The sequence below is a fragment of the Globicephala melas genome, chromosome 9 (assembly GCF_963455315.2).
Source record: "Globicephala melas chromosome 9, mGloMel1.2, whole genome shotgun sequence".
Classification (NCBI taxonomy): domain Eukaryota; kingdom Metazoa; phylum Chordata; class Mammalia; order Artiodactyla; family Delphinidae; genus Globicephala; species Globicephala melas.
Genome location: NC_083322.1, coordinates 35,163,801 through 35,177,038, shown reverse-complemented (window position 1 = coordinate 35,177,038; position 13,238 = coordinate 35,163,801). Strand labels below are relative to the sequence as shown.

Here is a 13,238-nt window from a genome sequence, read left to right as displayed (position 1 = left end):
AGTCCTCTGCCATTGTCCATGTTTTATCTATTTTTAGAAACAGTAGAGGGAAAAATACACTCAGGAAAAAAAAAATGAAGCTTTACTGCAAAAGAAATGAATGCAAGAAATGGCACTTTAAGTAGTGAAGAGACATGAAGCATTGAAACTTCATAGCCTGCTAAGGAGCAACAGCTGTACCTAATTTCAACTTGACGTGCTTCAGATCTCATATTCATATAGGTATTTAATGATCCAAACATAATGGTCCTATATAGAATAATTACTTATATGAAGGAGCAAACTTCATACGCATTCCTTTCTAAATGATCCTTCAAGAGAAAAACTGCGCTGGCTCTTTGAACAACGAATAGTCTCTTTAACCAATCCAAATGTTTGGGGCTAAATAGCTTATCTTTTAAGAGAGAATAATAATAGTGCTGAGGTTACTTCTTTTTGACAGACTCTTTCTGTCTTCCCCCTTCCCAGCACAGCCAGTACAATGAAAAAACGTAGAATGCCAAGCCGGTCATTAAGTCATACTGATAGATGGCTACAAGAAATATCAGAAACAAAAGGAAATAAGGTATTTTAGAGTTGGTGTATTTCGAAAGCAGAGATTCCCTTTGAGCTTGACTTTCCTGGGCAGGGAGATTGTCAGAATCAGGGCTCTCAGATTCCTTGTCTCCTGAAGAGCACAGTGATTGTCCAGAGTTTATTAATCCTTCTTTTTCATTCCTTGCCTCTTCCATGTTCTCAAAAGCTTCACTGAGTAAAATTGTTGGCCCTAGAGATTTCTCCACACTGCATTCTCCTTGTTGGACAATCTGGCCTATACACCTTTCCCTCCTACTACCTGATGTCACTATTCTTGAACTTTTGGAAACTTCTTCAGGTGTAGACGCAGGATGATGGTGATTCTCAGAACCCTGGATTTCACTTGTTGGATTACAATTATATTTTGATTTAGAAGAAATAGATTGGAGAGTCATGGTAGTAATTGCATTCTCTATAGCAGTGGCCTGTTCATGAGATGGCAGTGAAGTTTTAACATGGTGATTAGAAATGTGAGAGCCATTCTGAGAAGCTCTATTAGTGTCTGAGTTTAAAGCAGAATGAATAATGGCATCTATATTCGTTTTCTTTGATAATTCTTGGATCTGCCCGTGATCTCTATTTTCTGGAAATATTTTTTTGTCTGTTGGTAACATTCCCAAATGTAAATCTAGTTTTGAGGCTGCTTTTTGATAGTCTGTAATGACCTGTGAGGATTCTTCTACAGATGTTGTATTTCCAATGACACATTTCTTCCTGTCATGTGTCTCCCCAGGATTGTAAATAGATATGGTTTCTTCCTTCTCCATTTCATCTACATGTACATTACAAATACCTAAACATGATTCCTTTTCAAAATCATTGTCATAGATTATACCTACTGTATCTCGTTGACAAAGGGTATCATGTGAATCATCATTTCTCCCTTCATGTGGATCAAACGCTGTTTCCTTTACCTCGATGGGCCTGTCACTTCGTGCTGTCTCTTGAGGTAGCTTAGCAATTATTGCTTTTTCTCTAGCAGACATGCTTTCTAGAGTACTTTCTGATGTTGTCTTAATTATATAAGCTGTACCTGCTTCTGCTTTCTCAGTAATACCATGATCAGCTAGAGAAGACAGTTCACAGCTCGCTGTTTCTTGGCAGGTAAACAATTCTTCTGTAGGATTAGCTTTCAAATTCCTTGTATTATCTCTTTTTTCCCACATGTCTCCACAATCTGCTTGTTCTTTGGTCTGCTCTGTTATATTTGTCTTACTCTCTCTTGCTCTTCCCTGACTTTCCAGAACATTCCAACTTTGTTTATGCTGGGTGTTCTTATTTTGATCTTCGGGATTAATCCAAGCTGATTTTTCTTCTTCAACTTGGAAAAGATACTCATTCCTCAAAACATTTCTATTTCTTGGTAAACAAGCTTGACCAGGCATCCCTCCTAAAATAGTGCCTTCACTAGTCGAGAGATCAAGGTCTGAGGTTGTTAACACAGCTTTCTCCCAGCTTAGATTTGTCCTCGGTGAATGAAATATATCTGCTCTGATTGACTGGTCATGAATTGGGGTATCCTTACTCGGCAGAGCAGTTAGGTCTCTGTTACTGGCTCCCATCCCTTCCACACTTATTTCAGAGTGGCTCATCTTCCTTTCTTGGTCATGTAAGATTGACTGTAAATCTTTGCTGTGTTTTTCATTAACACCTAAACATATTCTTTGCCCCTCCTCATTCTTACCATTGCCATAAGCTTTCTTGGAAGATCCTTTTTCTCTAGACTCTTCTGAATGGAAATCCAAACGGAAATCACTTCTTAAACATTCCCAATCTTTTACTTCAGTTTGTTTAGCTTCTCCTTCAAGTTTTTGATTAAGGTTGTCTGCCATTAGTTGATCTGCAGAGGGACAAGATATTTGCACTCTGCCTCTCCCTTGGGCTGGATTAGCATTATTATGCAGTACTTCTTTGCTACCAATATGTACTTGCACTAATTCATCACTACTAGTATTTCCCAATGATGGCTTGATTTCTCCCATATCTGAAGTAATTTCCTCTGAAGGTTGATAACTACACTTATTTCCTGAGGAATATTTTTCATTGTGGTAAAACTCTCCCTTTAAGGATCTTTCTGCTGATGAACTTGAAGACAAAGGCCTGTTAAACAAGTCAGTGTATACTTCATCATGGATTTGCTTCTTCTGTAACCCCTCAGCTTTATTTGGAAAATTGACTGTATTCTTTTCATCTCTGGAAGCAGTACTTCTTATTAAATGTTGATTTATCTTAAGGGATAAAAACACAAAAAATAATGATCAAATGATTTTAAATATACAAAGCAAATTAGATAGGTTTCATTAACTTGGCTAGTAATTATCTGGTATATATCCTTGATTCATTTCATTTGTGGGTTTTGCACAGATTGTGGAAGCTGGATGTTTTGAGGGGATCCATGTAGGCTATGACTTGGGAATGAGATTAATCAGAAAAGGGGCCAAAATTAATCACTCTCTTTCCTAGCTTCCAAATATCACATTGTATTATTCAACTATTCTTGCTTGTCATTGCACTTTCTCCTCACTTAGGATATACACATTGATAGCTCCATGCTAATCAATTAGAGAGCAGCTTCCTAGATGCCCCTTTCTGCATTTACACTTGCTGTAGGTGCCCCTATTACAGTTTCTCTTATTAATATGTTTTCTGCAAAGCCTCTGCAAACTATTAATAGCAAAACGTCACTCAAAGAAAAGTGAGGGAGTTAATGTCTCTGCAAATTCTGTTTTAATGACCCTCTGCCAACTGGTGCTCAAATGTATTTGAGCTCTTCAGTGATGCCAACTGTCAGGATTTAACAGTGAGATGCCTGTGTTTTTTTTTTTTCCCTCATAACTGACATTTGCATGATCTCAATAATTATATGCAAATCTTACGTTTTCCCCTTCTTCTCACATAAGGCTCATGTTACTTGTCAACTGCACAGCTGTCTTGTAAGCCAATGCCTGTGGGTTCCACAGATTTGGTTGTATTTCCATCTATTATAGAGCTTCATTGTTTTATGCATTAACATCAGCATGGAGCAAATTAGCATCTAAATTACAGCTCCCTATTCATTTATTGGATGTACAATCTCAGTAACTTCTAAACAAACTTTTATATTTGAGCCTGCTGATTGTAATGAGGTATATTGGTGAAGTATGTGATTTTTCAGGGCCCTTTCATTATATTCTGTGGTTTGAAAAAGATGGCGATGTTAACTTTCAGCTGGTGAGAATTCTCACAATGGATGACAACTTTGTAGTTTCTTAAAGTTGGAGCAAAGTAAATTGCATACTTTAGTGATGCAGCTTCCATATCACTATAGAAAGGGTGGAATGTGTGGGGAAAGAGGTGAGCTCCATTTCTTTTCTGTTTCAGCACTGACACTTGAAGAGGCAAATGTCATTTTAATCTTAGATGATTATGAATCCATGTATCCTAATGATATGAGCTCCAACCAAATACAGTAAAGGATAAATTGCATTATGTGACTCATTTACTCCTATTTCTTCCTTTGTGATAAAAATGCTATCTAAACCATCCCCCTAAAAATCCCAAATAGATTGAATGTTCACCAAGTGTGAAATTTATGATAACAAATTTAATACTAAATTGTACAGTTCTGAATTTGTTTCCTGTTTGAAAAATATGGCACAGGCTATGTTATCCTCATTTGGTAATTTAATACTTTCCAATGATATAGAGCTTAGAGATTCTCACAGATGTAAGTAAGTAAAAAAAAAAAAAAAAAAAAATGCTGCTAAATGCAAGAATCAGACTTGTAGAGCTGTACAGAACCCTAACAATCATCTAGCCCAGCCCTCTCATTTTATAGACGAGTTTATGATAAGTGTACACTTGTCACAAAGATTAGAAATGCACATCAGGATAGTACTACCTCTTCTGTAATTCCTACAAACTATTACTCAGAGCCACTGGTAAATAGGTAAGAAATGAATGTCATTAATTTACCATTGCAGAGACCGGAAGCAACATACTGAAATCAAAGTGCCTTGTTGATCAAGCTAGAGATGCAAGGACAGAATAGGCTGCACTTTCACATTTGCAAATTACTTATTAATTGAAGCTATTGAAAGGCAGGCATTGCAGCATCTTTGAAGCATAAATGGATTCATCTTCTCTAATACCGAGGCAAACAGAACACTTACCATCAAATCTAATTCTTTTTCATTATGTTCATCGTGTTCCGTGTTTACATCTTTTACATTCTGATTACTGGTTTCCAAGTCTTGCTTGTCCTCATGAGAAAAAACAATTGTTGGGACATAGGTGTCTGAAAAGTTAAGATAATTGCACCTATGTAAGATTGTTATAATTGTAGGCTTTAACAAAATAAATATATTCTGTTTAAAAATTAAAGAAATATTACCTGTAATCTTTGAATTCTCAGAGTTATTCTCATCTGATGTTACCAATGATTCTTCTTTACTGTTAAGTTTAAAACAAAATGTTATACTTTTTTCTGGGACTATATTTCTAAGTATTTTTATAGAGGAGGAAATTCAAACCAATTACAAGCCAAACAAATATTATATAACCTTTCACATTTTCTTGCATTACTTTGTATATTTTTAAATTAAATTGATCTCTTAGAATGATGCAATAATATATATTAGTTGTAGAAAAATGTAAAAATTATTTACACAATTCCATAATTCTAAATAAAATTATTTTACTCATATTAAAACACATAACCAAACGAAAATATATATGTAAGTGTAGATTATTCCATCATTCATGAATTTAATCTTTGCAAGTGAAAACATTTTTCTCTTCTTTTAAATTATGAAGTTTTATGAACTGACAGTCCATTTGTGGTCATTGAAATTACTTTCTAACGTTCCAGTTATTTTTTTGTGTTCCATTTTACTCAAAATTCTTCCAGTTGAACTGACATATTATTAACTCTCTCTCTCTAGAAAAGGAGAAAAAAAACAAACTTACTAGAAACTGAAAGGCAGCTAAATTTATATCCAGTTTAAAGACTTCATGTATCGCCAAAGGCCAATTTTACAACCAAGGCTTTAGATCATTCATATGGAAGCATACATTTTCTTTCTTTAAAATAATTCAGATTATACTAGCTTTTCTCTCATATTCTGCATGCTTATTGAGAAAGATAAATACTTTTTCCTCCAAATGTAATGTTTGTAGGTGTATTTGTGGAATTATAAGAATTTAGATTTGTCCATGACACTCAGCAAGAAAAGAGTTAGTGAAGAGCTCACTTTGTGTATAGTTATGTCACAAGTCAGTCTATCAGAAATGATTGGCCCAGTCTCCCCATTTTCTTGTACTGTCTCAGCTGAATTTTCTCCTAGTGACTTTTCTCAATGACTTTTTTCTGCAATAAAAGAAATACAGAGAGTTCACAATGGATGATAAATTTGTGTAATAGAGCCTAGTTTTCGTTGCATGGACAATGTTAATTCAAATCCCCGGAAGGCTAATCTTGTTTCAGCAAATCACAAGAAAATTGCAAATTCTTCCATCTTGACCATGTAAGAAGTAATTCAGCTTTGTGTACATTTTATGATGCTTAATTTTAGCTTTACTAAGGTACTATTTGATACCTTGAAGTGGGCCCAGAAATGAAAATAATGTTTTTACCTAAGTATAATTTTATTAGAAAAATATTGTACTTCCAATAAGTGATACTGCTTTAATCTATAAATCTATATTGTTTATGAGGCCTATAATTATGCAAAGATTCAATTTTTGTGGAATTGAACTGCAAGCTGACACATTTTTCTTTCATAGAGTACATAGAAAATCTGTGTACTCTTAAAAATATATAAACCATTAAACAGCATTTAATTATCCCTTCTTTATCTTTAGTCCCATAGCAATGCTGAAAATCTCATTTGTAGAGGGAAAGATCATAACCATTTAAAGCTTTTTGTTTTTTGCCTAAGCAAAATGCTATTAATCATTTTTCTTACTAAATTCTCTAAAATGCTTTAATTTTTAAAGTGATTGCATCAAAAGGAAAGAAACCTGCTTTTAGCTCACTTTGGGGACAAATAATTAGGTATCAAACCATGTATTATTATATTGACTTCTTACAAAAACATATAAATACAGAAATATAGGAAGGAAATCTTAGATTCAGGGGTAAATACAAGAAAGAGAACCTGAAATAGATGATATTTAAATGTTATATCAAATATATGTTAAAAAATGAATAGAAAATGTGTAAGACTTCTACAGGGAAAAGAATAAAATTGTATCAATAAATATTAAAGACCTAGAAATTATTGAGAGATATACCATGTTCATAGATAGGAAGAAGATTGTGAAGATATTATCTCCCAATTTGATCTACAGATTCAATTCAATTCTAATCAAAATTTCAAAACATGTTTTCACAAAATTTGAAAATATGATTCTAAAGAGAAGAATAAAAGACTGAAAATAGCTAGACTACAGAGAAATAGAAGGGTAGAGGAAACTGCTCTACCTAGTTTCAATAGTTCTTATGAGGATATAGTTATTAGGACAGTTATATTGGTACAGAGACAGGCAAGTATTGAGAGCTTAGTAACAGATCCCTACTTATATAGAACTTTGGTATATGACAAATATAGCATGTCACCAAGCAGGGAAATAAGGGACTTTTCAGTAAATGGAGATGGGGAAAGTGGCTACCCTCATGGAAAAAATATGAAATAGGTAAAACATATATTTGGTAATCAATTCCACATGGATTAAGATCTTAAATGTCAAAAACCTTGAAATTCTTAGTAGAATATGTAAATATCTTTCAGCCCTCAGAGTAGAAAATGTTTTCTTAAATAAGAAAAAAAAAAGTGACTATAAAAAAGATTGTCAGTTTAGCTCTATTAAAATTAAAAATTTTTGTTCATTGAAAGACATCTTTATAATAGAAAAATATAAATAAACTGGAAGAAGATGCATATGTTATACAAAATCAACACAAAATAAATATCAAGAATATATAAAGAACTTCCACAAATCAGTAAGAAAGCACAAACATTTCAATAGAATCAGGGGAGAGGAGCAGACATTTCACAGAAGAGAAAATACATATGGCCCATAAGCACGTAAAGGATGGTCAGCATTATTAGAAAACAGAGAAATGCAAATCAAGATCACAAGGAGATGCTATCTTATACTTATTTAATTGGTAAAAATTGCTGTCAACTGCATAAATTGAACCAATCCAAATGCCTATCAACAGAAGAGTAGATACAAAACTTGGAATACCACAAAAGAAATATTATAAAGCACTAAAAATTAATAAACTACAGAAACATACAACAATATGGATAAATCTTAGCAACATAATATTGAATGAACAGTGCTAAAACATTACATCAGAGGAGGTTCTTTTTTATTGAGCTAAAACCTACTAAAATAATTTAAATATATTTATCAAGGAATATGTATAATATAATATATAGAATATAACAAGAAAGGTTGATTTTCAAGATTATGCTTACATCAAGTGGGGTGAGTCAGAGGAAAGGAATGAGCAAAGGAAATGGTGAGAAATCGATTGTTTTGAGTGGTAGTTTTGCAGGTGTTTATTATTTAAAATATCTAAATGGTTAAATTCTAGTTTTAGATCATTTATTAAGACAAATGGGTTGCTGTCTGGCCAAAATTACAGAATGTTTATAGATAAAATCCCACTCCAAAATCCAAAGTGTCTGTTATATGACCAATTACATTTAAAGGGTTTAATTAAAACCACTTCAGAAAATTTGAGGAAAAAGGCAAAGAACTTGATGGTTGATGAAGATAGGACCCACAACTATATACAATTGTGGTATAAGTGAAATATGCTAGTGAAGATTTCTAGTCTCCCCTTTATATTCCCTGAGTCCTTTTGGAGTAGGGGAATTTCTTATTGATCTGTATTCCCAGTGGCTAATACATTACCTGACACATAATAGTGGCATAATAAATGCTGCTGAATAAATGCACAGTGTCCTTTCTACTCTTCCCTTCTGTCCACCTCTTGTCAAAATTATCATGACAGGGCTTCCCTGGTGGCGCAGTGGTTGAGAGTCCGCCTGCCGATGCAGGGGACGCGGGTTCGTGCCCCGGTCCGGGAAGATCCCAAGTGCCGCGGAGCGGCTGGGCCCGTGAGCCATGGCCGCTGAGCCTGCGCGTCCGGAGCCTGTGCTCCACAATGGGAGAGGCCACAACAGTGAGAGGCCCGCGTACCGCAAAAAAAAAAAAAAATTATCATAACATTATTCTTCTTTTCTTTCCTCATTAAAGTTTATTTTCATAAAAGATTCTAATAAATTAAAACGTGCATGTTTTTGTGTGTCTTATAATGTTTACCTCCCACTCTAAAGCTAAAAACAGTGCTTTTAATTATGGGTTTAAATAGCTAAACAAAAATTTTAAAATCTTCTAATATAAAGTTAGAAATTAAAAAGTCAAAAAGGTATGTAGTTTGTGGAGGGAGAGTTCATTTCTAGTGCACCTTAAATCATATAATATAGTCACTAGTATTATTTAATCATAAGAGGGGTCATTCATTCTTCTAATAGATATTTTGAATATCCACTATATGCCATAAGTTCTAATAAACACTGGGAAATCAAAGGTGAATAATATATATGTAGCCTCTTACCTCAAGGAAGCTATAATGTAACGATGGAAATAGACACATCAACAGGCAATTATTATAATGTGATAAATATTATAATAATGGGATATGATATTCTCTAGAGAAAAAATAACAGAAATGAGGAGAGCACTCAGTTGGAAGAATCAGGGAATTTTTCACAAAGGAAGTAACATTCTAATTAGGTTTTAGGGGAAATAGGAGTTCCTCAAATAGAGAATGGTAAGGTCATTTCAGGCAGAGAGAATAAGAAGTGCTCAAAGAAGTACAGGTAAGAAAGCACAAAAAGAAGAGAACCATCCAGGAACAATGAGATGTTCAGAGGGCTTGGACTGTGTTTTGAGGAAAGAATGCCAAAGCATAGAACTGGGGTTGGTTTGAGCCAGGTTTAAACGGCTTAGCATGCCAGGAAGTGTGGGACTGAATTCTTTCTGTACTTTTAAAGCAGTGCTCCCGTTGCGGGGGAGGCGAGTGGAGGAGTTAAATGGGAGAGAGACACCATCAGATTTACATTTAGGGACCAATCTCTGCAAGTACATTTAAGGATCTATTTTAGGAGAGCCTGGATGGGATGAGCCATAGTGAAGCAGGAAGACAAGTCAGGAGGCTCCTTCAATATTTCAGGCACAAATAATGACTGTTAAAGGTGATGGCAATGAGGAAAGAGAAAAGGAATCAAATTTGAGTTAAACTTTTGATGTAGCATCAATGCGATTTGTTGATCAATTCCCTGAATGTAGATTTTAAAAATGCCTTCTTTCTGCCTGACCTTGGCTGTGTTCATGAGATTTAGAAATCAAGTATTGCCCTTTCCAAGACCTAAGCAAGAGAGAGTTAAGTCTGGTGGTTAACCGCGGCTCCTTCACTGTTAAGTCGGTAAGGTCTTGAATTAGTCTGCTGGCTGGTTTCTGATGTCTTGCACACTGGGTAATCTGCTTCTCCGGTGCCCATGTAGACACCTTTCAGCCTTTTTCTCTAATCTCTGGTACATGTGCCTGGACAGTGCATCAGCAAGTTATACCTAGTTTCCTGGCTTTTATTCTAGTCAATTCATAGCGAAAAAGAGCAGAAAGACCTGGATTCAAATCACAGTCTTTCCTGTTATTTACCTTACTAAGTCACTTACTAGCCATGTAACCTCCAACAAGATACTTAACCTCTCTGTATCTCATTTTTCTCCAAAATATTGCCTAGTCCTTACACAGGGCAATTATTTATCATAATTCTCAATATGCGGAAGTGTTTAATAAATGTATTATCACTACTGTTATTACCATTATTATTAGTGACATGTAGTAAATACCGCACTGATCATTAGTTCTATACTGCCACAGTACCCGATTCCCGTGCTTCTCCTTTTACTTGGAATTATGTATATTTTTTTAAAGTTTACTCCATTCTCTCATATCTTTAATTCACAAATTACTTATTTTTCCACAAGTTACTTTCAGGAGTAAAATTTGCAGCCCATGATGACATACTAGCTTATTAGTCTTTCTAAAGTATACTCTTATTATCAGGACCACCCTCCAAAGAAAGATCACTAGATCATCAGTGAAAGTAACTTTTTATTTAAAATACAAATACAGTGTGCATGTGAATGCAAATTCACACTTTCTGCTATTACCCAATTGATTTATTCACTGTCAGAATTTAGGCACCCTGTTAATATTCTTGCAGTTTCTGGGTATGTGGCACTTATGCTTTTGGAGTTATGGTTAATTTTAACACTGTCAAAATATAGTAGTTTTAGTATAAGTAATAATATCATTTTTCCTGGGTTTCTGTAATGCTATTGTGCTAAAAGCCCATATGTCTCTTAAAATATGAGTAAAACCTGTTCCACCCAGTCTAAGTCTGAAGTGGTGGAATTACCCAACTAGTCAGGGTAAATGTGAGGATTAGGTTGTAGGTGGCAGAAATGTAACTCTGTTCCAAGAGGAATCAAAAAGTTGGCATAAAAAAAGGATCATTTCCAAAATGAGTCATGAATATTGCGTTTGTGTCTCTTTAACACTCTGCTTGAAAGTACTCAGCATTGCCTAAAGAAAACCAACTTGGAATTCTTAGGCATCACCTCTCACTCTGATAAACAGCTAAAAAGTCAATATTGAACTCTTCAAGAAGACGTTAAGTGTGCCTTCTTACTTCGAAGCTTGTGCTCTCATTTGATTTCCTCTACCCACTCTCCCTAAATGAATGGAGAGATTTTAAGTTAAAAATATTATGTACCTCACTTGAAAATTTTTTAAAGACACTTAAGAAGAATATATCAGGATTGGCATTGCTAAGTGGATACTTACAGAAATACTGAAAAGGTTTTCCTGGAATAAATAATTACATATTGTGTACTGTTTATTTTCATAATTTTATGGTGATATTTCTCTAAAAATGGACTTTCTAGTATTCTGACATTTTATAGCCATGAATTGGAGGAGGGAGGAAAGCAGAAACTTGTACTTAATGAGAAGTAAAGTTCATAATACATTAACCAACTACTAGGGCTTAGTATCTATTCCTTTGGTGTTACAGTACCAATAGTCTTTTGATCAGGAATAAAACCAGAACAGAAGAGAAATATTTGATCAAAAGAGAGACAATTAGAGCAATAAATGTCTAATTGTGAACAGAAGTGTCTAAGGAAAAAGTTTAAAGGCATAATGCAAGAAGGAATCTAGGATGAAAAGGTGAATTAAAATTCAGTTCCTTGATAATAATTCCACAGACGAAAACAAAATGAAGACAGTTCTGCATTAATAACGGGGATTGAAAGAAGCAAGAAATAATCTCAAAGAAAAAAACATCAAATATTTTAAATGGCTTCTATTTCCTTTAGATGCTGAATCTGGAGACTAATAACTAATATGGTAAAGAACATGGTTTTTGTGGGATTCCTCATCTTCAAAGTGAAAGCTCTGGATTAGATTAGGGATATCAAATACAATACTCTCATGTTGGCCTCTTTCTCTCGCACCCATGGCAAGCACTGATAACAGATCAAGGGACTTCCTAGCTGAGACCAGATTGAGCACTGTGATCCTTCTCTATACAATCAGGCAGCCACTACCCCTTTATTTCTCAACCCCTTTATTGCTCAAAATGGAAACAATTTGCCTTTCTCAATTTTGACATTAAATAACATGCTTTCCAGTTTTAGGAGTTCCATATTTATGTAACTAATAATATTCCATAAATATAATTTTGAAATGTAATTTGGAAGTTTCTTAAATTTGTTTTCAAAAGATATAAATGCTAGTAGGATCAATAGAAATAACCATTAACTTTGCAATACAAAGATAAATTCTCAATTAAATCTTATGGTCAGCATTTCAAATTTAATACCTACAGAAATCCTACCCACACAGTTTGTGAGCTAGACTTACATTATTTATAATGCAGATTATACAATGATTTATTCCCAAATTATTTTACTATGTCCAGATAAAACTTTTCAAATAGTGGAACATTATCAATATCTACAAATGATTGGGATAAATGAATATATTGGATAATACATATGATATAAGTTAATTTATTACTTTTAAAATGTAAGCATAAACCACGGCAAACCACAAGCCCCTTGAGTAAAGTCTAGTGAACTGCTCAAGTATTCAAGTAACTAAGAACATATCACCACATTAGTGACCAGATGGTTTTATTGAGTCACTTTCCTGTTTTCCACAAACCTGAATTGCTATGTTCCTAAAAATCTTCTCTATTTCTTTTACTAAATTAGAACATTCCCTATTGCCTCAGTGCTTGATCTTGAAAACATATTGAAAACGATGGTATGATGCCTTCTTGATGCAGGAAATTTCAATAGCAGAGAAAGAAGCAACTAAAAAGCATAACCTGGACTTCCTGGTGGCGCAGTGGTTGAGAGTCCGCCTGCCGATGCAGGGGGCACGGGTTCGTGCCCCGGTCCGGGAAGATCCCACATGCCGCAGAGCGGCTGGGCCCGGGAGCCATGGCCGCTGAGCCTGCGCATCCGGAGCCTGTGCTCCGCAACGGGAGAGGCCACAGCAGTGAGAGGCCCGCGTACCGCAAAAAAAAA

General features: G+C 34.7%; 1 protein-coding gene across 1 annotated transcript in view; it reads right to left on the bottom strand.

Moving 5' to 3' along the window:
* Positions 1-425: 425 nt before the first annotated feature.
* The window catches only part of PPP1R3A (protein phosphatase 1 regulatory subunit 3A), a 35,223-nt gene continuing 22,410 nt past the window's right edge, over positions 426-13,238 (bottom strand). The window contains exons 2-4 of the mRNA XM_030857600.2: positions 4,949-5,007; positions 4,728-4,852; positions 426-2,804 (exon numbers count right to left, since the gene is read on the bottom strand). Of these exons, the coding sequence (XP_030713460.1) occupies positions 426-2,804; positions 4,728-4,852; positions 4,949-5,007 (2,563 nt within the window). The remainder of the gene's footprint in view (positions 2,805-4,727; positions 4,853-4,948; positions 5,008-13,238) is intronic.